The sequence below is a fragment of the Platichthys flesus genome, chromosome 13, assembly GCF_949316205.1.
Source record: "Platichthys flesus chromosome 13, fPlaFle2.1, whole genome shotgun sequence".
NCBI lineage: Eukaryota > Metazoa > Chordata > Actinopteri > Pleuronectiformes > Pleuronectidae > Platichthys > Platichthys flesus.
Genome location: NC_084957.1, coordinates 1737104 through 1762731, shown reverse-complemented (window position 1 = coordinate 1762731; position 25628 = coordinate 1737104). Strand labels below are relative to the sequence as shown.

Genomic DNA, 25628 nt, shown 5'->3' with positions numbered 1-25628 from the left:
CCCAACAGGGAAATATAACTGTCAACACAGAGCAGCTCCCTCCGACCAGCGCTCCTCTCTCTCTCTCCCTCTCTCCGCCTCTATCTCGCTCGCCCCTCCGTCTCCACCTCCGTCTGTCTTCTCTCATATCCAGTGTCCTGTGATTTGGCCGCTGACTGTGTGATCTGGTTTGGATGATGTGATGTTGCCTCAAACCTCTAATCCCTCTAATATGTATGGGGATGAGTGAACGGGGATATTAAAATAAGAGATGTGTGTGGGTGTGTGTGGGTGTTGTGTGTAAGTGGGTGTGTGTTTTGGCAGCATTTCTTGGGTGTGAGTGACTCAGCGAAGAGATTTGTGAATGTGGACATATGGTGTGTGTATGTAAATCTGTACGGTTGTGTTTGCATGCTGCTCTGTGTGTGTGTGTGTGTGTGTGTGTGTGTGTGTGTGGCCCCCTCCTCGTGGCGGCTGTGTGGTTTGGAGGAGACACGTCGAGTTTCCTGTCTTCACACACAACCCGTCATTTTGACCGTCCTCCCTCGGCTCCTCCCTCTTTCACTCGTCATCTCTTCTCACACTGAACTGTTTCTTTTCTTTTATCGTTTCATTCTCTCACTTCAGAAACACAGGTTCCTCCTCCCACCTCTTTGACTCCATCGTTACAAACTGTGCAGCCAAACCCACAGAAATGTGTTTTTATTACTCTAGAAAAAAACTCCCACATGTTTGCATACAATTTTGTTTTTAATATTTCAGGTTTATGCCATAAAATAATAAAGTTTTCCTCCAGTTCAAATCATTTAGTTCAAGACCACGTTGGGCAGAACATTTATAAAGGATTTCTACAGAAAATTTAGATTTCGCCCCCAAAATTTAAGAAATATTGAAGGAAAACAAGCTAAAATCAAGAGTTTGACGTTTCTGCCAACACAATGTAACACAACCAGCCGCAGATAAGTGCATAACACACATGCACATAAACAAGAAGCAACTTTCACAATGAATGCAGGGATCGATAGCCCCGAGTGAGTTGTATAAATCTTATTTATATGGAGCAATCTCCTTTATTTGGTGAGCCTGTATTATACAGTTCCCTCCAGACGTATTAACAGTTTGGAAGCAGCTTCTCCTGCGGAGCCGCAACAGAGCGACACGCCGCAGAGCGACACTCCACAGAGCGACACGCCGCAGAGCGACACTCCACAGAGCGACACGCCGCAGAGCGACACTCCACAGAGCGACACTCCACAGAGCGACACTCCACAGAGCGACACGCTGCAGAGCGACACTCCACAGAGCGACACACTGCAGAGCGACACTCCACAGAGCGACACTCCACAGAGCGACACGCGACCCGACTCCGAGCTCAGCCAGACGCCGTTGACTCCGGGCTCCGAGCAGAGGAGCCAAAAGAAAATACTAGAATGTGACTCAGTGGAGTTCACAGTCTCCTTCTGAGGGCACATCTGAATTCACCACTTTTTAATTTGGATCTGAACCAAACTACACTCACTTGTAAATATCAATAACTAAACATGTTGGATTTCTTTTCATGAAGATCCATGGATTAATTTAGATTAGATTATTTTCCTACACACACAACATCCGTCCAGAAGATAATTCTGCCATGAAACAAACCAACTTAATCCTCCGTGACTGAGGTTAGAACCACTGACATCACACTAGAACCAAAATACTAAATTTGTGTCTTAATTTGTTGAGGAACAGATTTGATTGAAACTTGGTGGAAGGAAGGACTCGTTAGCTTTTAGAGCTAATGAGCTAATGATCCAGAGATTCACATATGTGTTAATGTCTCAAGAAATAATGCAGAGATTTTAAGAAAGAAATCAGGAATGTGTAGAGTGGTCATATCTTTGTATTGATTCAATTCTGTGGAGCTCTGGATGATGATCTGTATGCTTATTTATTCAATGAGACTGTTTTTACATCTCGGCCAAAATGTGAGAATGTTTTACAATATTTGAACTTAATGAATTTCACAATCTGATGTTCTCCACATCAACCTCTCCTCCGGTGTCTCCAGGACGGTGCTCACCTCCCAGGGGCCTCAGCGGCGCTCCGTTGTGGCGCAGGCGGGGTCCGGGGGGGCTCCCGTTGAGCTCGAAGCGCCCCTTCTTCCCTGGAGGTGGGAGGCCGCTGAGGTCGGGGCTGCCCCCCCTCCGCTCAGGGCTGTCCTGGGTGATGGGACTCTCCCCTCCTCGCTCCATCCTCCTCCAGATCCCCAGAGGAGCTCCGGCCAGAGAGAAGGAGTCTGGGGACAGCAAACAGGAACTTATCACTCTGCACCACAACTATCAAAAACACATCATTGAGCCTCGGTAACATTAAAACATGGATACTACAGTTTATTTAGAATTCAGAATTAAACCTCCAGCCGCTGTAGATCCTCACGACGCAGCATCACTTGTGTATTAATCCATGACTGAAAATAGTCCCTGGAAAAAACTTCCCTGTTTCCTCCAGTTGGCCAGAAGCTACAGAGCCGAGTTGTTCACAGAGGTAATTCTGCCCTTTAAGAGTGAAACTATATATTTGTGACTGGATTGAAAAGGTCGTCAGTAATGAACGGGTTCGGAGCAGAGAGCCACAGACACGTAAAGTGGTAAACGAGAGAGAGAGAGAGAGAGGCCGGGGGACGGGTTGTTGGTTTGAGTCTTTTCATGGAGTTTGTTGACAGAAAGGAAAAATATAAAACAGCTCCTCCCTTTAAATGGAATAAATGTAGAGTGTGTGAGATGCAAGAGGAGAAGAGAGAGAGAGAGAGTGTGTGTGTGTTTGTGTGTGTGTGTGTGTGTGTATGTGTGAGTGTGTGTGTGTGTGTGTGTCTGTTCATGACCCTGATGAGGAAGCATCAGCCAAACGTCTAATATCGGGTATTGCCATTAGAAACGCTGCCAGGCCCGACACACGCCAAAGTCTCCGAGAGCAGCCGGCCCGCTCAGGACACATGGACGCTTTCATTTACCCACGAGCCCCTGGACAATATCTGCCCCCCCCACCCCCCCCCCATCCCCCACTGCGGAGAGAGAGATTAGAAACTAAAACATGCAGAGGAGCACAAGAGGTTTCTCTTCTACAGTTTGGGACCAGAGGGATGTTCTGTGGTGAAGTTACTGAGTTGTAGAGCTTAACCTTTAGTGACTGCACCAGTTACCACCGACCGTCCTCACTGTGTATTATTTCCACAGCTTTTACTGCTGCAGCTTGTAACTCTGCACAAAAGACGTTGTTTTGTGTGGTTGTGTCTCTCAGTCTTCCTCCTCCTCCTCCTCCTCCTCCTCCTCCTCCTCCTCCTCCTCCTCCTCCTCCTCCTCCTCCTCTTCCTCTCTTTCCTTCCCGCCTCATTCTTCACCTTCTATACCGACCATCTCATTCTTACACAACCACGCAGCTGAACAACACCGTCCACCACAACCAGGTATAACTAATCTGAGAAGTATTAAGAGCTCATGGGCAGAAGGTTTAAAATGAATAATAATAAATTAGGAACATTAGCTCTGGCTTGATTAAACCCTGTGGGAGGCCGAGTTTATTAAAGAGAGGAAAGTTCAGAGAGTTACACAGAGTACAGTGCTCGTCATAATTCACAATGTGAGGCATGAACGAGGCTTCACAAATAAATCACACCACTAAGTGTGTTGTTGTCGCTACAGCACAGAGCAACTGGTTATAATGGAACAATGAAGGAAGCTCACTGGCTGCTGCTCTTTACAGCCAGGAGACGAGAAGTCAAACCTGAGACTAGTTTGTTTTTTAAGTTTAAGTAAAATAATCCTGCAGAGAATCTGTGGTTATCAGCAACAAGTCCCATCCTGCTTCAGAGCTCCTCCCACTCACAGCTCCACCCCCCCACGCTGCTGACGATCCCTATCAGGCGCTGCCGACATCTCAGCATCTCACCTGGGACACACACACCAGATCCTCCATCACCTCCTCCACCTCCTCCAGCTTCCAGCAGCATCGCACAGCAATTACATCTCATCTGGGTTTTAACGCAGCAGATAAAGAAGGAGATCGTTGTTGTTTATTTGTGAACCCTCGCTCACACGGTCTTAGATAGGCCGTCCTCCATCACCTCCACTACCTCCTCCACCTCCTCCTCCACCTCCTCCACATCCTCCATCACCTCCTCCAGCTCCTCCACATCCTCCATCACCTCCTCCAGCTCCTCCTCACCAACAGCAGATGTTACCACGTCAAGTCATGGGGGGTCACATGACACGTGTGTCGGATCAGCTGCTGAATGCATCGATGCATCAGTTTGATCAATAATATCGAACGTGATAGAGAACCTGTCGTTTTTGTATTTTTGCATCACTTGGACAGACTGAGGCTTTTTTAAGATTCTCTTTGGGTTCAAGAAAATTATGATGCGACTATTCGAAGATTTTAAAGTCAATTAATAAATAAAATAACTCTCAAAATAATGAATAATGACAATAATCCCCCCTGCAGCGCGACTATAATCACATATCAGAGAAGTTTCTGTGGAACGAGAACTTTTAGTTTAGACACTTTGAGAACAGACTCTTTTAACTTCAGTGGAGGAGAAAGAGGAGGACGACGAAAAGGAAAGAAAATAATTTAAAGTTGTTAAATTAAACTATAATTCAGTTGAAGTAAGAAGGTAAAATAAAAAAATGTTAAATGATTTTTTAATAATTCTAACAACTGGTTAAAAGACGAGATTGTGATTGATTAACTCATTGAAACCTGTTCTCTCTCTCTCTCTCTCTCATCCCTTCTTTTTCCCTGTTTCTTCCATTTTGTGTTTTATTTTTCTACAAACACACATGTCGTTATTTCCACACATGTAAATATTGACGGGATTATCACAAGATCTCATGAACGTCCACAGATAAATGATAATCTGGTTTATGTAATTCTAACGGGCGTGTTGAGCAACGACCTGAAAGACGAAGTCACGAGAAGTGACTGACGGTGCTCGGCACATCGCTGGTTAATGGCTCCGCCCGGCTCTGAGGTCACAGGTTCACCAGATCATCCTCTAAACAATGAGATGATTATCGGCTGCATGTGTGATAAGACGTGTGATAGTCAGAGCAGTTAATGAAGCCGTGATAAGACGATCTGTTGTGGAGACGGGCTCCAGATGTAATGTGTTTCTGATAAGGAAACGGCTCATGATACATTTCCCAATTTATTGCTTCTCTGAGCAAATGTCACAGGAAACGTAAACTGAATTATTAAAGACCGAAAAGAAATCATCAATAAACTTCAAATATTCTGAGTTTTTCAGTAAAACCTTAACAGCCCAGTCTGAAGCTGGGATAGCAGCTGGTGAAATGAAAGCTGCTGAATGTTATTCCCGCATAATGTTTGATTCTGGGACAACCGTTGTGTTTTGATGATAAGCCACTATCAAATTCCACATTATTACATGTTCTAGACATAACAAATACACACCGAGGGCCAAGGACAAGATTGCAGAGCAGGAAAAAAAAAGCAGGCACACCCAAAGAAATAGGCGAGTGGGACACGACAACAAACACACCTATAAACAACGCGTCCAGCGCAAAGACGTAAACACACACAAACATGTAATTCAAAGCCAAACTCTACAAATCAGACGCCTCACACTGATTGGTAGTCCCGTCCATCTGAAGCACATCCAGGGTAATGACTGGGAACGTGACGGCTGCAGCTTCTTTAGTTTACTTTACCTCACTCGCTCCCTGTCGCCTGGATTCTCATCTCACCTGCACCGGCTCTGGAAAAACACTCTGAGCTGTTTGAGATGTGAGAGAGCAGCAGGTCCACGTTGGGTAAAGAAGAAGAAGAAGAAGAAGAGGAAACCGGGTTTTCCTCCTCACACACACAAACACACACACACACATCTCACTGTGTAAGTTGTGCAGCTCTGGAGCTCACACACACTCACACACACTCACACAGACTCACACAGGAGAGGAGTGTAACTGTGGGTGAAACGTTAACCGCCTGAGTCTTTAGTAGGAAACACGACAAACCCTTTTAGAGGAAGAACTCGTCTCCTGAGGCTCTGGTAGCTTCTACCGTTCTGATACACAACTGCTAATGAAGGGTTGGGTGTTCAACATGGAAACCACAAACACACACACACACACACGGGGGGGGGGGACCTATAAGGGCATTATTAGCACTGATAGCAGGGTGGAATGTGAGAGGCAGAAAGGATCCAGAGATACGGATGTTCTTCTCGTTCCAGATCCACTTTTATAGGCGGGTTATCAAGCTGTTGGTTAATACTTGGCTCTGCAGCACCAGATAAAACAGGGAGGAGGGCATTAGAAGCTCTGTTGTCAAATAAACACACAACGTACACAAGACGTGTGACAGCAACGCAGGAGGGATGTTCCCCACAAACACACAAACGAGCAGAAACCAACACTCTGGGAGGAAGAATGAAAAGTTTCACACAATTAGTTCTTTTTTTTAAAGTCTGAAAACAAGAAGGGGAACAACACGTCTTTATGTGGCTGTTTATGAGAAATGATTGCAGTCGGGGAAGGTTACATTATTGTGGAATTTGCCGCTGATGGCCCTCAGATGTGTGACTGTGATGTGGTGAGCGTTGGTGTGAGGGGAGGAGAGACCTTCAGAGCAAACACACAACTTGTTTTGTTGGAGCTCTGGAGACGGACACACACACACACACACACTCTCAGAGGGAGAGGGAGGAAAATCACCAGGGGTGAGGGGGCGAGCCTGAGGCCTCTGGCAAACATGTTTGGCTCCTCGCAAACATCTCACTTGATGATACGGGATGAGGAGAGTCAGGCGTTTATGGCCTCGCCCTTCCAGCCAGAGGACGCACTCGGCGTGCTTAAACACACTCGCACAGTCGCACACAGAAAGACACTAAGCCACACAAACCACAGCCAGCTCGCTACACAAGACTCTCAGCTTTAACACTTCCAGGGACCACACACTGACTCCCTCGGTCGCACACAGCAGGGACGGGTAACACACGAGCACACAACCCTGATGCAGCTGTGAAGAAGCTGTTTGTTCAGCTGCGTTGTGTCATGAAGTGTTTCGGTTATCGTGTCCACCCCGGCACCGACCTGCACAGAGCGGCGTGAGGTTCGAGTCCTCGCCCAGTCCAAACCAGTGCATCACAGCTCGGCGGCCTCACCACAGTGGGAATAAACTCTGGTTCTTAGGGGTGTGTGTGTGTGTGTGTTTGGGGTGGGGGGGTTCATGGATTCATCCAGAAGTGAGTGGACACTGGGGATGTGCAGCCTCATCAGCTCCTCTCTCTGCCCACTGAGCCACTATCTTATCTGCTCTTTAATCGTGCCGACACACCCACGTCACAGAGGAACAGATAACTGGGTTCACACAGGAAGCGTGGAGCGAGGAGGCTCTCTGAGATATGGACGGTTTACGTTCAGATGGAACGTTCAGATTATTAATAGAATACAAAGCTGCAGGAACGAGGACTCGAACTAATAGTTTGTGTGCTGCAGAGAGTGAAGCTTAAAGAATACAGGAGATCATAATGTGCATGACTTTGAAAACCATGAATAATTTGTGGCGCATCAACATCACTGCTTCAAATCTGCTGCAGAATAAAGAGAAAACTCAGTGGAAGCCAAAGAAAATCTGAGGTTTCCCACTATTTTTAAACCGAAAACACACACACACACACACACACACACTCACTCACACACACACACACACACACACACACACATACACACACCTCACCCCCTTTCACGTCCCGTCAGACTTTGCGCGGCCAATTTTTTTTGTCAACATCTGAGCAAACGTGAAAAGGACAAACAGGCCAGAAAAGCATCAAGTGAAACCAGCTCGTTTTTCCTCTCATGTATATTTATATTTTCATTTATATATAAAGTTTTATTATTTATTTTGTTATGTTGACTCTATGTGTGAAAAGGTGTATTATAATTTTGTCTGATGCCGTCATTACTTTTTAATTAATTGTTATCCATTAGGCCCAGTTCTCATTCTCCCGCCGACGCGTGTGAATAAACGTCCTCGAGCGTCGCAGTGAGTCTGAATCCGGATCCTCGCGTCCACCTGCTCAGGTGAGAAACCCGCAGGTCACACGACGGAGCCGGCTCCGTCTCACATGTTCTGTGAGGAGAAGGAAACTGGATCCACTGGTTTTCCTGTGGGTTCGATGAGGCTGAGCGAGTGAAGTGAGTTTTTATTAAAGGTCAGCGTCTGGATCTCATTTAAAGAATCAGACTTTTAAACGTGTTAAAATCCAGATTCTGATCTGAGCACTAGATCAATTAAATCCTATTATTTGTTAGGATTTGTTCCATTTAAATTCACTGTGAATTCTAAAATAAATTGGTGGTAAAGGTTTGATTTCTTAAAATCAAATCCCCAGTGCTCGGTGGCTCCTCCGGACACGAGGCTCCGCGCACGGACTGGTTCCCATTTGCTGCCAAACGCATTTGGCTTCAGTTTCTTGAGGTTGCACATCAGGAGCAGAGGCCCCGTCTCCGAAAGTCCCTGATCCGACCTGCAGCTCTGTCCCCGCTCCGTGTCTCTGCGTGTGCACGTGTGTGTGAGTGTGTGTCCGTGCACGGTGCAGGTATCTGTGCAGTGCAGCTCCTCGGAGTGTCTCAGAGGTTAAAGGCCCGTGTAGCAGCCGAACACACTCGCACCGTGTTCTGCAGCTTTCTGCTCCCCGCCATGTTTTATTCATCGTCTCCTGGAGAACGAGCAGTTTGAGGAGAAGATGAAGTTAATTCACTTCTGCATGTGCTGGTAACTGCTACTCATTATTATTAGTGATATTATTATTTAAACTAAATTATGAAGATGCACCGGAGGCAGAAACACTGAGGTGATGTTATGACGCGTTTTAAGACTCGTTCTATAAAAATATGATTTAATACAAACGCACATTTACAGAAAACGTGCACGTTTTCTGATTTGCCAATGATAAAAATAAATATATCAAAAACAATGTTTCCCTTTGAGGCTTTTACGGACTTCATAATTTAAAGTAGCTTACTAACGACTTTATTTACGTATATTCACTTTGTGCAATATTTAAAATGCAGCTGATATCTCGTAAATAATAATATTAGTGAAGGTAATAAATGATATTGTTCAGGACAAATAACTGCGTCAAGAAAGTGAATCTAATCACGGATCTGGGTTCTGTGAATATTACAGGTAAAAATGTGTGTGTGTTGTTAAAAACGTTCACATCTTTAACTTCAGGTTTTGTTGCAGACATCTATTAATTTTAATTTAATTCTATAGAAATAATTACAGTAGTAAATAGTCGTTTATATTTTATCAGACTCTTCATTGATACAAATAATAATAATAACTATGTAGCGAATAGGTAATTAATTAAATTAGTTCAATTGAAAATAATATATTCATTAGGTAGGTAGTTGATAACTGTTTCTTTATTAATTGATTAATTAGAATTTGTATGAACTTGATAATGGCGTGTGTGTGTGTGTGTGTGTGTGTGTGTGTGTGTGTGTGTGTGTGTGTGTGTGTGTGTACACTCACTGTTTACGGCGTGTCTGTAGCGCTGCTGGCCGCTGAGGAGGCTCTGTCCATTGATCAGCAGTATTGAATCCAGGGCTGGAGCTGAGCTGCGGCTCCCGGACACACGGCGGCGGGTTGACGCGGGTTCTGACCGCGTTCGAGTCTGGACTCCGAGTCGGACCCGAGATCCACGGAGACGCGACGAGGTAAAGTTTGTGTTGGTGGGTGTCTGAGTGCGCGTGAAGCTGCAGAGAGGATGAGGCGAAATGCTCGGACACAGGACGCAGGATGCGCGCGTCTGAGGGGAAGTGGTGGCACAGAGGGAGAGAGAGAGAGAGAGAGAGAGAGACCTGGACTACAGCAGCAGCTTGTCCTGGTTCTTGTGACGCACGAGTCAAACTTGATAATTTAACGCGACCTGGACTCGTTCTCTCTTCTTCTCTTCACGCATCCGTCCGCCGCTCGCAGCTCTGAGGTCCTCGCTCCTCGCAACTCATCGCCCGACAGAGAAAACTGCGCAAAGAACGACGCGACGCAGCAGAAGGAGACGCGAACACTAACAAACACAAAGCTAAAGAACACCGGCGTCCGAGTCACGGTACCAGCGGGATGTGATCGGTGCAGAGGAGCAGCTTCTAATCACCAGTGTGCGTGTGTCACTTTCAATCTCTCCTGTGCCAACGGGCGCACTGACTGATAGAGGGAGGAGAGAAGGGAGGAGAGACAAAGAGAGGGAGGGAGGGAGGAGAGGAGGGAGAGGGGGCGTCTGTAAACTCATCTGAAAGCCTCCTGTGGGACGGATTTCACTTATAGGACAAATAGAAATGATATTAAATCGTCCGAGGGAACTTTATTTCTCATTTCTATACCCAAATAATCCCTTTTACGCACGAACCGTGGATGACTCGGTTCCGATGACACGAGGTTTCCTCTGCAGCACGAGCTGCTGCGTGATAAATATCGAGATGATCTCTGAGGGAATCTTCTCCTCGTCTTCAGGAGACTTTGACATAGAAGAGATTCTCTTCTGTTAATAGATAATTCTACAAGTTATCGCTGCGCTATCAGCGCCGCAGCTTCCCTCTAATCCTCGGACATGTCAGAACCATCCCACAGATAATGCGCACAAGTTGAAGTCCACGCGCTGGTGCGTGTTAATAAGTAGCCTAATAATAAGTCCCCGTGCGTGTGTTCCTCTCCCGAGATGCCCCGCGTCGCTGTAGGATCCCAGTTAATGATAAACCCGCCACTTGATCGACAGATGTCACCGCGTGGTGGCTGCGGGGTATGGAAGCCACCGAGGCTCAAATGCGAAGTGATTTCTGGACGCACGATAAACATTTGAATCGAAAATGTCAAGTGCACGAATGTGGTTATTTTTCCTTCGTCATTTTCTTCCTCTCTGGTTGTTAAATGTTTATTATCTTTTAAAAAGTGGGTTCTGCTGGTTGTTAATATTAGAAACAGAGTCCAGACCAAACTAGGAACAGTTATAATGAACCTTATGAAATCTCTGAATTCCAGAGGCTGAGCTTCCCACTGATGCAGCTGTGGCACGAGTCTTACTTCATCCACATTTTAACACGAGCATGCGCAACCCTGCCGCTGAATTGAGCAACACGAAGCCACAGGTTTGCAACATGTGCGACACTGTCATCGTGCGTAAAGTGCGTCCAAGTGTTCGTGAGTGCGCAGTGTTCCCGGAGCCTCGTACTGGTTTGTGTGAGAGGAACCGGATGGATTACTGCTCGCTCCCGTGGCCTCTGGATGAGGCGCCACCGTGACCCGCGCCACGGATGGAGCCGTGCGCGTAAAGGCTTTCCAGGAAAGAGACGCGAGGCCCGATGATAGTGCTTTCTGGGAGTTTGGTATTTTTGAGCGATAGATTTATTTTTAAATTATCTGTGAGAATTAAAGTCAAAGATAAATTAAACTTCACCGAGACGTGAACGTTCAGCTGAGGCAGGAACAGAAACCAGTTTGGAGAGAGACGCGCTGCGGATTCACGAGGACTCACTCTTCATCACCTCTCCACATTCACAACGTTATTCTCATCTTCGTCACTGACACTGGAATTAAATATCACTGTGGAACAAACACGTGTTTCACTCACTGGTTTCTGACCTGAAGCTCCAGTGGGAGTCAGTGCGTTAATATCACCAGAGCTGATTAAAGGTGATGATGAAGATGATGAAGATGAGGCTGTTGTGATGTCTTCTTCGTGATGAGTTGAACAGACAGGGATCGTTGGAGATTTTCTAAAGACGCTGAATGTGTTAAATTGAACTCTGAGGTTTCACGTCTCTGCTGCACTTTATTTTCATTCCATCGTGACAGACTCGTTCAAATCCATTTCAACTTTTTATTTCTCAGCCTCTTAAACTCACAGCGTCCAGCTCCAGACTTCCTTTAAATTCATTTCATGCATTATAAACAATTATCTGTAAATTAGCTGGACTCTTTGGGACACACACATTTCGTTTTGCAGTCAAGTTGCCTTGATGTTTAAATGAGAGGAGGATCATGCGTGAGCTCACATTTTAATGTATTTCTGCTGAATCCATGTGAAGTGAAGGAAATGTTATTTTGGATTTAATATTTAATCGCTTTGGTTGTAATGGCGGAGAAGAGCCGTGGCTGCAGATCTGAGGTCTGCGCACAACCCAACAACTAGAATCATCAAGAAAATAAATAAATATGAATAATAAATTCATGTTTAAATATTTAAAACGTTTCTCTCACATTAGGAGATAGATAAATAAACTCTAGTCTCGTTTTGTGGAGTTTAATTCTTATTTATTCGGGAAGTGATGTTGCGTTTATCCACAGAAACGTCTTTACGCGGGCGTCGTGAATTATTGAAGCCTGGCAGGGAGGCGTGAGCCCGCGGATCCTCTCCGCTGCATCACTCACACACAGCTCGCTCCCTGCGTCGAGTTTCCATTTCTTGGGGAACTGGGAATCTTGGAACGAGACCAAACATGCGCAAAAGTCTCCGAGACGCAGCCGGCAGGATGAAATATTGATCCCTGGAATAACCCCGATGGAAAACAAATTCAGAGGACGGTGCCCTCAAAGCCCGTGTAGAAAATGTTGTGTGTGTGTGTGTGTGTTTGTGTGTGTGTTCCTGATCACCCCCTCTGAGCACCATACCTCCCACCCCCCCCCCCCCCCCCACCTTTCCAGAGAAAGAAAGAAAGGGAAAGAATAACGTGCTTTTATTTATCTCACATCCAGGGAGCAGAGTCATTTATAGAGAGTGATGTTGTGATTTTAAACAGAACAGACCTCCGGCACAAAACTCATTTCATATTCAACCAGTCAGCAGAATCACACGCGTCTGGCCTGGATCAGCAGGAACACAGGAAACACGAGTAAATAACAAGAGTGGGTTTGTTTGAGACACGAAGTGAAAGAGAACTCAACGCAATGTGCTCACTTCTCAATAGAAGAAAATAATTTAATTTATATAGCTCGGATTCTATGGATCGTGTTGGTGTTTGGATGGTTGTCTAATGGTGTGTGTGTGTGTGTGTGTGTGTGTGTGTGTGTGCAAACAGCGCGGCACACAGAAAAGACGAGGCCAAGAAACCAACTCTTTTCATTTAAACACATACAGAGTTTTGTCAAAGTTGTATTAATAAACTCAGTGGATTAGATTCAGTTTTATTTCAATGTTTCTCCTGCAGAGTGGATCTGATGTAAAATGGTCCTGAGGCTGAACTTAAGCTGCAAGTTTATACGAATAAAACTCATTTATATCTTTTAAAAATATAAATACACATAATATGTGCAGCTCAAATACAGAAAAACACTATTTTCTGATATTGCCATGTGAAAAAGTGTTTTAAAGTGAATTATTAATGTTTTAATATGATTTATAATCTATATTCTCTATCATGTTTTGTTTTATAAACATGATGCACAGTAAGAAAGGAACTTATTGATTGAGTTTGGGTTTCACTTTCCTCTCACACACAAACAATCATTTATTCATGTGACTGAGTTTGAACTGGAAATTACCTGAAAGGTCAAAATATAAAGTGAGTCGAGATCAAAACTTGAAATCACAAAAACCTGGAAACTCAGATTAACAATCAACGTAACATTTGTCATAAATAATAGAAATGTCTCGAAACTGAGAAATAATTATAATAGTTGCCTATTGTAGAATTATTAGCCTTATTAAAATCAATAATATCCCACCGAATAATTTGATTCTCCAACCAATATAAATAGAATAGTCATTTCTTAAACTTTGTTTCTACAGCACCTTTCAAAACAAAGTTACAAAGTTAAAACAAGATAAATAATAATAGCAATAATAGTAATAGCAGTAATGATCTTAATAGGAATAGGCTAAAGATAATCTTAAAAATAAAAATGCACTTTTGTTTATATTACCCACATTATTACTATTATTTATATTATTATTAATATTATTATTATTATTCCGGGGTACTCGCTCCTGACTGGGACAAACGTTTTTTAATTCCTGCGTTTTTCCGCTAAATTAACGCGCCATGTTCAGAATCAGTTCTAATTGGAATCGAAAGTAACGAACGGGAAACGCACAACGGGCGCGTGACACGAAACAGACGAGTCCACAGAACTAGAGTCAAAATAAATACATATTTCAGCAGAACACCTCTGTCCACAGTGTTTGTCGTTCGCCTGATTGCGGTGAGAAGAAAAAAAATATGAAAAATGAAAACGTGGACGTTGAGAAGTTTCTTTCTTTCAGCAGCGGTTTTTATTCTGATGTGACTTCTGCTCTGATCTTATGAATATGAATATGATGTGAGTTGTGCGGCTCTGATAACGTCCCTAACGCTAAAGAGCAAATGGCTTGTTTTGAAGGATGTATCTCGTTTCCCTGCAGGATTCATTTGACTTTTCGCGCCGCTCGTTCGGGACTTGTTCCAAATTGCTTCCATGCAGAGGTCACGACTCGGATCCATTATTTCTGCTTCTCACCATTTCTCACCACGATTCACTTCTCACCCTGAAACCGCCGAGGAAACGCTCTCACGTGGTCAGGCCTCGGTGCCACAGATTAAATAAAGATTATATGTAATAATACACATAATCATTTTATAATAATGTATGTTTAATTGGTATTTGTGCCAATTTAAACCGGTCTTATTTTATTTATTATGAGCAGGAATTGCTTTCTATCAATACATAATTAAATCAAAAGCCTTTTATATATTATGATTGAAAATATCAATTTATTAATATATATTAAAGTCTCAAGGTTATTCATCAACCAAATGTATATATATATATATCCCGAGTCAAATGTTTCAATTTTTTCCATTTACTGTTATACAAAATGACCCTATTTTAAAGTTCCCTACATTTTGTACCATAAGTTTTTATTATGATTTAATAAATTATTCACTTCAATTTATTCAGAATTTATTATTATTAGAGGTACTATAATAGTAGTATTTGTAGTATAGCAGTAGTAGGAGTTGCTGTTGGAGTCGTACTGGTAGGAGAAGTTATTGGTTGCCAGGTTGTCAATCATCTCTGACTAATTGGATCTTGAGGAAAAGAGATGTGGAACAAAACCCATCAATTTAAAAACATGTAAAACTCATATCAACTTATATTGACTATTAAAAACATGTTTATTCCATTAGTTCAGAGTTGAGAGAATAAAACACTGACCCAGAGGAGTTTTCCACAACCTGGCAACCACACGTGTGTTCTGATTGGATTAGAACTGATAGAAAACACTTGATCAGTGGAAAGTTGTTCCACTTTGTCACATTTAATCCTGTTTTCCTGCTCGTTGTGATGGATTCACTGAGCAGAGGAGAATCACACTGGAATCTGACTGTGACACGAATGTTCAGGAATGTGAACCGAAGTCTAAAACCAACTGTGTGTCGTTCTGTGAGGTGACTGTGTCTCAGCAGCTGAAACGTCCTCCTGTGTCTCTCAGCTCGTCCACGTCTGAACCCTGACGTCCACCCCTCTCCTTTGTTTCCCCTCCTGGTGAAACCCGTGGCCCTCGGCCCCCCGCTCGCTCGCTTTCCTCCTTCTCCCTCAACGAGTTCTTACCTGAAATCAAATCCTCCTGCCTAACGAGGGGCTGAGGCGCAGGGGGGCGGCGGCTCTCTGCACTATGTCATCGGGCTCAAGTATTTGACAGTTGGAATTATCTGTAAATACTTCATTACACTGTGTATGAGTTCTCCTCTTGTGCTCACCGCCCCGGCCCCGGCAAGATCTACAAACGATTACGTAAACACTTTGGGAAAAAAACAAGAAGGAGAAATTCAATTCTCATTGGAGAAGAATTGGAGAGAGACGGGGGGAGGGGGGGGGGTGATGGGGGAGCAACAAACCAGCGGAGGTCTGGGTAATGAGGTTTGGAAAGTGTGCTCAGCGTTCGGGGGCCAGGGTTTATTTGACCTGCCAGAGGGTTTGTCTTCCAACAGGGACCCGGTGCCAGACGCTGAGCCGAGCTGCAGGGCCTCACGACCCACTACCTGAGGAACCTGTGGAACCTGTGGAACCTGTGGAGAACCTGTGGAACCCGTGGAACCCGTGGAGAACCTGTGTGGTTCTAATGGGGTCAGTTCCTCCTGACGCTCACTCCCTCTCTCTCTCCCTGCCAGCTGACTGTTTGGAGCAGGAACTCTTTCCTCTCCAGTCGCCTCTCGGGCAGGACGCTCTCCTCGCAGCCTCTCAGGTCGCTCTGCAGTGACACATCCCAACGTCTCCAGGAATCAACCCGGTTCCACTCCCGCTCACCCCCCTGACACAGTCACCTTGGCAAAGCCTCCCCACGTCAGGCTGTCGGCTCTAATAAGCTGAGCCGCTCGCTGCTCCTGTCAGGAGCCAGCTGATGTTTGGAGGAGATGGAAACTGATACGGTTTGAAAGTGGAGCGAGAAGGAGGTGGACGGGGGGAGAGAGAGAGAAAGAGAGAGAGCCTCTGTGTTGTCATGAAGGTCACAGGTGATGCTGAGGAAACGGTAAAGTACCGGTGCACCAGAACCAGAACCAGGACGGACACACACATTCACACAGACCCTACCGTGAAGCCTGAAGGTCCCGGGAGGTTCTCTGGACACATCTCCTCCTGACCAGGACACGGACGAGCCAGCGGCCTTGTGGGTAAACAAGGGTGCAGGGATATAGTGCACGGTTTCACTTTGTAGCCCCCCCCACCCCACTTCCCTTCACCCTAGGTGGGCGGAGTCTTATGCATTCAGTCTAGATGTCAATCATTTACTGTCGGACACCAATGAGGAAGCTTTTGTCTCCCAGAGTAAATCCCTTTGATTGGTCCAAAGAGAGTCAATGATTGAAAACATGCATTGAGGGACACCCATGTTGGCCCGAGCACTCAGTGTGTGTGTGTGTGTGTGTGTCTGTGTGTGTGTGTCTTTGTGTGTCGCTGTCAGAGCACTAACGATCTGGCCGGGCCGTGTGGAGGCTGCGGGGTCAGAGGTCACCGCACTGCTGTGATCTTGTGTTTGTTATTGCTTTGCTGCCCTTGGACGGGTTAACACAGCACACACTGCATCAGCTGGTCCGTGCACTTCCTCTGACACAGACACACACACACACACACACACACACACACACACACACACACACTCTGGTAGACGGGGCTCGGCCACCGTCTGAGGGTCACTTCCACATGTGTTGATGGGATCTGAGTGAACTAATCTAAACTGGTGAAATGTTATATCCTCACTGCGGGGAGGACAGAAGCCGAGCGCCCCCCCCACGCCACCGCGGCCCGCTTCATCCTGTAATGTGCAGGGGGACAAGCGTGCAGAGACGTGGACACGCGTGTTACTGTGGAGCGTTGACTACTTCAGGGATTCAAACCGACATTGACTGTTGGAGCTTTAAGGGTTTATGTTGGGGGTTGCATATTCCTTTTTGACGTCTTTTAATATTTGGCAGAAAACTTTAGATGTATAACTTAAATTCTGGGGGGGGGCAGAATGTGTGGAATATAGAAAGATGATATCTCTGGTTCTGCTGCTGTAAATAAAGATGAACTGTCCACCGTTCATCTTTATTTGTGTCAGAGGAGGAATCCCAAGGGACTGTTTTCAGACGTGGACGTGTCCAGAGAGTTTTGCCCGGACAGGAACATGTGGGGAACATCCAGGCGAGGGGCGGAGCCTCATGAGCAGCAGGAGGCGGGACATGACGTATTCCTTCTGCTGTGGAGGGATCAGTGTTGTTGTTTACAGCCCATCCACACCGGCGTCGGTCCTCATCACCAGAAGATCTGGGATCTCCTCGTGTTGCCAAGTGGACGTCTTCTCCGAGTTGGGCTCGTGTCGGCTGCTGCAGAGAGTTTAGGACGTTCATGAGGAGAAGGAAGCCAAGAAGAACTTCAGCGTACCTGATGAGTCAGTTCATCGTAGGTTTGAACAAACTGAAAGGTTTGATTTTATTCTACAAAACATTAGAGAGGAGAAAAGCACGGATTCATCAGGACGATAAATCAAGGAAAAGGTGGGAAATGTCCAAAGTTCACAAAGTTACATGAAGTGAAACACAACTAAACTCAATGAGCTCTTCACTGATCCACACACCATCCATCAAGGATCATTCTAATCCGAGAGCTTTTACATAATCCTTCTTAAAATCAAACACACAAACTGACGGGGGGGAAACATCATCTCCTTGGCAGAAAAACTGCTTTAATTCAAACATTAAGGAAAAAAGAATGAGGCAAGTGAGAAGGATCCAACATTTCTTGGACCTGATCTATGAGGATTAAAATGAGGATATCACATCATCCTCACATCCACCTTTGTTTGTCCACTAGCGGGAGGGAAACATTCCTGAGATCGATAACAAACAAACAAACGCAGACGATTCCCTTTGGCGAAGGACAGACAACTTTACAGATGAAGTTCAGTTGACCCGTCGTGGAGAAAATGTCTCATTCCAAATAAAAAGCTGCTTTTCAAACCTGAGGCTGGAGATAGAAAGAAATACAAAACCTTTAAATGTAGGATCATACTAAGTAATTGATTAACAACTACAGCTTGAACAATATGTGTTTTCCTTGGGCTATTACTGATATTAGAGAGTAAAAGCATAAAAACATACTGAACGAGAACACGGCCCCCCCCCCCCCCCCCCCCCAGCGGAGGTAATGAACTTGAGTGGTTGCGTCCAGCTGTCACTCAGCAGGAGGATATATTTTAACGGACAGGCCTTCACCCCTCCAGATCCTGTGGTGCAGCCTCCTCACAGATATAATAGCAGCCACAGAAGAGGCCTGCGGAGGCCGGGTGGGTCGGGGCCAGCGGAGGTATGCTAATGGAGTCAGAGGATCGGTCTGTGTGCGTCACAGGTCTCCTCTGAGGACGGCGGTCGGCTGCCCACCCACCTCCGTGAGTCTCCTACTTCAAACACTCCACGAAGACCCACTAACACACAACATGTTGGAGGGACGGAGGGCCAGGGCGCCGGACAGGATGGAGAGACAAGAGAGGGAGGGAGAGAAGAAGAAGAAGAAGAAGAAGAAGAAGAAGAAGAAGAAGAAGAGGGCACATCCTCTTCATCAGTCAATAGTTAAAGTCTAGAGTTTTAAAAGCAACATGTCCAGGAAGCAGAGCCTCATAACTAGTGCTTAAATAATTATTTACCCTAGAATTTGCCCTTTATATTCTAATACTTAATATTCTAATACTTAATATTCTAATACTTTATATTCTAATACTTTATACTAACGTCCGGATCGGCTCCTCTCTACGGAGGCAGCCATGTTTCTTACAGTAGCCCAAACTGGACAAACTAAACCTTTTGTGTTTTTTCTGACGACTGGAGCTACCACAGGTTCTCTGTCATGTTTGGAAGGGGGGGGGGGGGGGGGCACTTCACCACTAGAGGTCACTACATTCTACACACTGAACCTTTAAGTAAAAGTGTTGTATAAATAACATTAATTATAAAACACTCTTCTCCGTCTCTATCCTGGTGAAAGCATGAGGTTATATCTGCATCTTGGCAAAACTAAGTGCACACATGCACATGCAGCTACTTGAGCGTGTGCGTTACTGTTTGTGTGTTTGTGTGTGTTTGTGTGTGTGTTGCTTTGAAATGAAAACAAATGGGAACCCGAAGCGAGGTGAACATGACTGATGGAGCTGCTCAGAGGGAACAGAAGCATTAGTGTGTATGGCGAGTGGTCTGGTTTAGCACATTGTGTGTGTGTCTGTGTGTGTGTGTGTGTGTGTGTGTAACAGAGGAATGAGAAAGACATGGCAGATGAGGGGATGGTGGGATGGAGTCAGTGAAGGTCTGACATTGCCAGAACCTGCCATGTGTCGTTGATTAACCGGGTAGAGCTGCAAAGATTTAGTTGACAAAGCATCACATTAGTGCAGCAGATCCAAGTGTGTGTGTGTGTGTGTGTGTGTGTGTGTGTGTGTGTGTGTGTGTGTGTGTGTGTGTGTGTGTGTGTGTGTGTGTGTGTGTGTGTGTGTGCGTGTGTGTGTGTGTGTGTGTGTGTGTGTGTGTGTGTGTGAGACACAGGGAAAAGCCAGATACTTGCTGAGGTGCCAAAGTGATATCACTGCATTGTCTTATTTCTCACGGTGATATTTTCCCATTTTATTACCGAGAGTTTGTTGAGTTTGAATTTTAATACTTCTCGAGTTGTTGGTAAAATGACTCACACAGCAAATTAAAAACCAGAGCCAGTAAATATTCAAAAGAGACAAACATGACGGCTGCTGATTGGCTGTTGTTTCCCTCACCTGCGTCTGGTTGATTATTTGTCAGCAGGATTACATAAAAAAATACTGAACCCATTAAGACCAGTGCTGGGAGGGAGGGGGGGGGGGGGGGGGGGGGCGAGGCTGGACCACAGACACACGTCACCGTATTGTAGTACTACTACACTCACAGTCCTGTACATGTGTCTGTCTGTGTGTAACAGAGGTGAAAAGGTCGAGTAGACTAGACAAGAGGAGAAGTGAGGGACGGGACCAGCCGACACTTTTCTCAAACCGAAGCCGGACCTGTTTTATCTCAGTGAGAGGAGGGAGCGGGGGTCTTCACAGGGACAAGGTCAGAGCTGTGTGGACTGAGGGAGGAGGGGGGGGGGGGGGGGGGGGTGTTATGAGGCTGGTGAGGCCTGGTGGTCCGTCCCTCCCTCTGTCTGTCTGCTCCTGCTAACTGATTAGGCCATAATTTGAGGGGTGTCTTGAAGGAGCAGCCCCTGTTTTCACCGCCGCCGCCACCACCCAAGGGAGGCTGGTGGGGGTGCAATAGGACCCCGAGCAAACACACACACACACACACACACACACACGCACACACACACTTATGAAATGATGGATAAGCAGACATGGGGCTTGAGAACAGGAAGTGATGATTTAAACAGAGCGCCAGACGCCCGGCAGCAGAGCCTCTCTCTCTCTCTCTCTCCCTCCCTCGCCCACGCTGCAGCGAGCAGGTAAACGATGAGTCATGTTTCAAACTCACGTCGCCGGCGAAAAGTCGTTTAACTCGAAGCGGCTGCAATCAATATTCCATCGGATCAACAGTGGATCACGTAACCGCTCGTGTGTGAGAGGCTTCGCTAGCAGCGACCGGCCTACAGAGAATTATCGCCCGACTCTGCATTTCCTCTCGGCTCCGAGGATTCTTTCTTTTCAAGGCGTCGTTCAGCTCAGTATTTTGGTTTTACTCACCACAACTTCACCAGTCTGGGTTTTGGTTTTGCTCTCGCTGCTGTCATCAATCTTGTTTTCACCCACAGACGACGGCTCTTTGCACCAGGAAGGTTTCAAAGCGTCTCTGAACCCACGAGCTGCTTTAACCTGTTTAGATAATGGAGGATATTCCAGTTACATTTATATAACGCTCTGTAAAGAAAACACCTGAGACTCGTGAGACTGATTCTCCTGTTGGTGATGTAGATATGAAGCTACCTCCAGCAGCCGGTAGACGGTAAACAAAGAAGAACCACACGTCCCCACAAGCCTGAAACTAAACCAAAATGCAACTGATCCAGAGACAGCTGTCAATCATTGTTTCACTTTTGGGAGCTTACATGTCGTCCAGACTTCTGAGGTCTGAGGTCCAGCTCCAGTCGTCAGGGCAGGAGAAGTTCATCAAAGGATTAACAATAAATTATAAAAGTGCTTTTTACTGTGTTATCAATAAAAAATACAAATATCCGACATGTTCTTAAATCATACTTTTACAGATTAAACACATAAAACACAAACAAACCATTTCTCTTGATTCACAAGTGATTAGAATAATTAGTGAGTATAATAGTAATTGAGCTAATTTTTCTCTGCACGTTACCAACACATTATCAACACAAACTTAATTATCAACACAAACTAACAACACACTAAAGACGTGGTCAGGAAGCAGCTGATGATGAGGTGGAAGACGGAGGCCTCGACTTTCTGCTGCAAAAACACAGAATGTTGTGATTTTAATGTTTTCACCTTGGACTGATTTCCACAGACTCATTCAAACATTGATCTGCTGGTGTCAGGTCAGTTTTTATTTTGTTTAAATGTCAGAATTAATTGTGCAGAAGCTTCATGGCCGTGTGTAATTATCTTGGTTGTAATTAGGAACTCTGTGTGCGATGGATGAATGAATGAACCCGAGCAGATTAGGAGCTGCTCACATTAGTCTCGTCTCTGCGAGCCTCTCGTATTTGAGGAGACACGGTCAATACAGCGACTGCAGCTCAGGCAGCGTGTGATATTTATTGCTGCCGGTTCGAGGCAGAGCCGCTGATATTCCTCCAGTAAACACAGATATTAAAACTCAGCGCTGCTCTGTTTCCCTGTGTTGTGTGTCCATCTCCATGACACTGCGTCTGTCTGCACTGTCAACAAGCTGCACTGCAATCTCACATTAGATCAGAAGCTATTAGTGCTGGGACGAGTCACTGAGCAAACACTGTCCTGCCTCTAAAACCAGGTTATCTAATCTCCTCCTCGGGGATGAGCTGGACTTTGGAGTTCACCGGCAGACAGAGCATTGTTTGGCACGGGAATAAAACCTCAGTCCGGACCAGACGAGGCTCCATTGGTCGGCTCCTCCGGGACGGTCCCCGTTTGGAGGACGAGCTTTTTACGAGCGTGGACCAGATAAGAGTCAGAGGTCAGAGAAGGTCTGTGAGGAGCTGATGACCAGAGACGTCCCCCTGGAACACATCGGACTCTCTGGAGGCTTCTTTGAAACTTTAGGGCCACATGTTCCCTCCTCATTTGGTAAAAAGCACTTTCCTATTTTTCACATGTTTATATGAGCGTTTAAATATTTATTTGAATATTGTTTGAAATATCCACGCAGAGGTTATTACGTAACGAGGAGAGAAATCCATGCAATCCAACCAAAGCTGTAAAATATTAAAGAAAACTTAAAAATGATCAGCTCGTGTTTCCAGAGACGAGCTTATTGAACCTCAGCGGACAGATCGAAGAACAACGAGAGAGTTTTACACTAAAAGCTAGAAGCACACGTTAACGCCATGTCAATGAAAGTGAAAACAAATTGCTGGATCTGTCCACATCTACAGATCAGCTTCATATTTTCTTAGCTCCTTGGGTCGTGCTCCCACTCTCCTCAAAGCTTCATGGAAATCACATGAGGAGTTTTTTGAGCAATCATGAAAACTAACAAACAAACGCCGAAGACCTCGGCGAAGGTAAATATCACGAAGAGGAGCTTCACTTCCTCTTTAATTAAAGGTTCTCTCGTTCCTGTGAGGTTACACACTTCAGATATTGTCGTGTTTATGAACTGAAGTTCTTCCTTCGTCCCCGACTCTGGGATGACAGTAGTTTTGAGTGCAGCGGCCACACTGCTTCCATTTACATCTGTAACCATAGAGAGGTTATTGAAGCTGAATGCATTTTACTGAGAGATCCCAGAGATTACACGATGCTTTGTGTTATAATAACTGAATCTAATCCAAACAGGAACGTCACTCTGCAGCTCAGATACCTCCTCCAAGACTAAACATTAAATAAATTCAATCAAGCTGCAGCAAATTTCACACACTCACATCGGTCCTTCAGACATGTCGGACTTCTTATCAAGATCCATGAAAAAAGTCTCTCACAATGTGAAATCTATCACATGTCACATCCCACCAACATGTTCCATGGAAATCTGTCCTGTAGTTTTTGTGTAATTCTGCTTAAAACACGACAAACAAGAAATAAATGTTAACTTTGAAGATATTAATTTGTTTTCATAAAGTTTTTCCATCAAACACACAACGTGGATTAACACGTGTCACAACAATCACAGGAACCTCAGAATTATTCTAACTTTTCGAAAGATGTGACGTTATCTTTGAATCTGGATTTTGGGCTGAACTCCTCCTGTGTCACAGTTTTCTTGAAGAGCTCAGTCTGGAAAAGTTGTTTTAAATATAAGAATCCACACACAGTGAGCGTCTTTCTTTAATATCCCTAATAGTTTTGTCTCATTAGTGTCCCCACGTCTCCTGTGTCTCTCTGTCTCTCCTCCGTCATGGCTGAGTGCTGTGGTCCAGGCTCAGCTGGGCCCGGCCTGCCCAGCGTCAGCCTAAGTGCCTCTGACAGCCGCTGCACAGTTATTAACTGTGATCCGCCACCACAGGGCCGGGCAGCGCCGCGCCGAGGGGAGGGTCCAGCAGGGGGCTCTGCTCCAAACACAAAGACGGCTTTCACCTCGCCCCCCGGGCTCCTGCGCCATGCACCTCCCTGATCCCCCCCCCCCCCCCCCCCCCCCCCACCCACTAATACATATTTACATCCTTTCAAATACCGGGCATACAGTTGGTCTAATATGGCTCCATTCATGTGGAGCTGGAACTGCAGGGATCTGCTCGGCCAACTGTCCAGACCCTGATGGGTTAGGGTCAGGGTCAAGGTCAGGGTCAGGGTCAGGGTTAAAGAGCACCCGTACAGGACAACTGTGTGCGTGGGTCAGGGCACATACATGTTCAGGCACATACATGTTCAGGCTACATCCAGCCTCATCAGCTTTACGTTGGGACTCGGCCCACCGACATCGAGGCTTTCATCCCGTTAGGTGGTCTGCAGCCGCGCTGGTCCGGCGCTCGGCCTCCAGACACCCCTCCTCTTCCTCAGGATGTGGGAGCCGTCCATTCAAACAACAACACAACACGGGTCATTAGATGAAGAAATAAATAAATGCTAGCGAGAGGGAGGCCAGGGCGAGCGAGCGAGAGACAGGGTGGGAGAGAGAGAGCGACCCGTAATGACAGTTGACTATGTTTAGCCCCCGAGAGGCATCGGGATAAACAGCAGCTCGTCCCAGCTAACAGGAGGGCTTCAAGTCGCTGAGCTGAAAACCCCCAAAGCCACTCTATCCTGCCCACACCGGCCATAATGAGAGCCCCGCCATTCAATTGTTGAATAGTTGAGGCTTTTCCCTTTGAGGTGACTGGCTTTAATATAGCAACACGACATCCACAGCGGAGCAGTGGACGTCCCCAGCAGGGTTCAAAGCCGCGGCGGGACAAGGACACGGCTGACATGCATTATTCCTTACAAAAGCTGCCCTTTGTTTGCTTTATGCTCAGATCCCACAAATTGTAGGCTTTGTCCGTCAACTTTTCTTATTTCGGGCAGAGTCCTTTCTCCCCCCCCGCTCCTCACCCGCCTCCCCCCGCTGTCCTTCCTGGCCTGGGCATGTGTTGGTGCTTAGCAGCGTTGATAACCACGCACACATTTGTTGTGTGTTGACTTGGTCCTGAAGCTTCTCTGCAGGGACTCGAGCGGAAGGAGGCAACTCGCCGATCTCTGCTCCGCTCGGTTCAAATTCAACCCAGATTCTTTGAGGAATTCACGATGGTGACATTTCCAGTTTCCTGTCTCTGGATTAACCATCTTAATTAGACTATATATTTTAAAGATGCTAGAAGATCTGAATTGTATTTGTACGTCTTTGATTTGATTTCACCTTGTGAGGAAACTAGATTGAGAATCCATCTTTCCCGTCTCATAACTTTTTGCTTGATATTGAACCAATCAGCGTCCTGCGTCGTAGAAACATCAGTTAAATAAGAACAGGAGAACAGAACTGAAGAATGATCGGTGGCTTCAGCAGCTGTGACGGACAGATGACTCATCA

At 45.7% G+C, this 25628-nt stretch overlaps 1 protein-coding gene across 3 annotated transcripts in view; it reads right to left on the bottom strand.

Moving 5' to 3' along the window:
• satb2 (SATB homeobox 2) overlaps positions 1–9847 on the bottom strand; it is a 37029-nt gene extending 27182 nt beyond the window's left edge. For 2 of the 3 annotated variants that reach the window (XM_062403300.1, XM_062403301.1), the window contains exons 1-2: positions 9526–9847; positions 2045–2260 (exon numbers count right to left, since the gene is read on the bottom strand). In XM_062403300.1, the coding sequence (XP_062259284.1) occupies positions 2045–2216 (172 nt within the window). In that variant the 5' untranslated portion in view covers positions 2217–2260; positions 9526–9847. Of the gene's footprint in view, positions 1–2044; positions 2664–9525 lie in introns of those variants that run through there. The other variant, XM_062403299.1, reaches the window with a different exon arrangement.
• Between the last annotated feature and the right edge of the window lie 15781 nt (positions 9848–25628).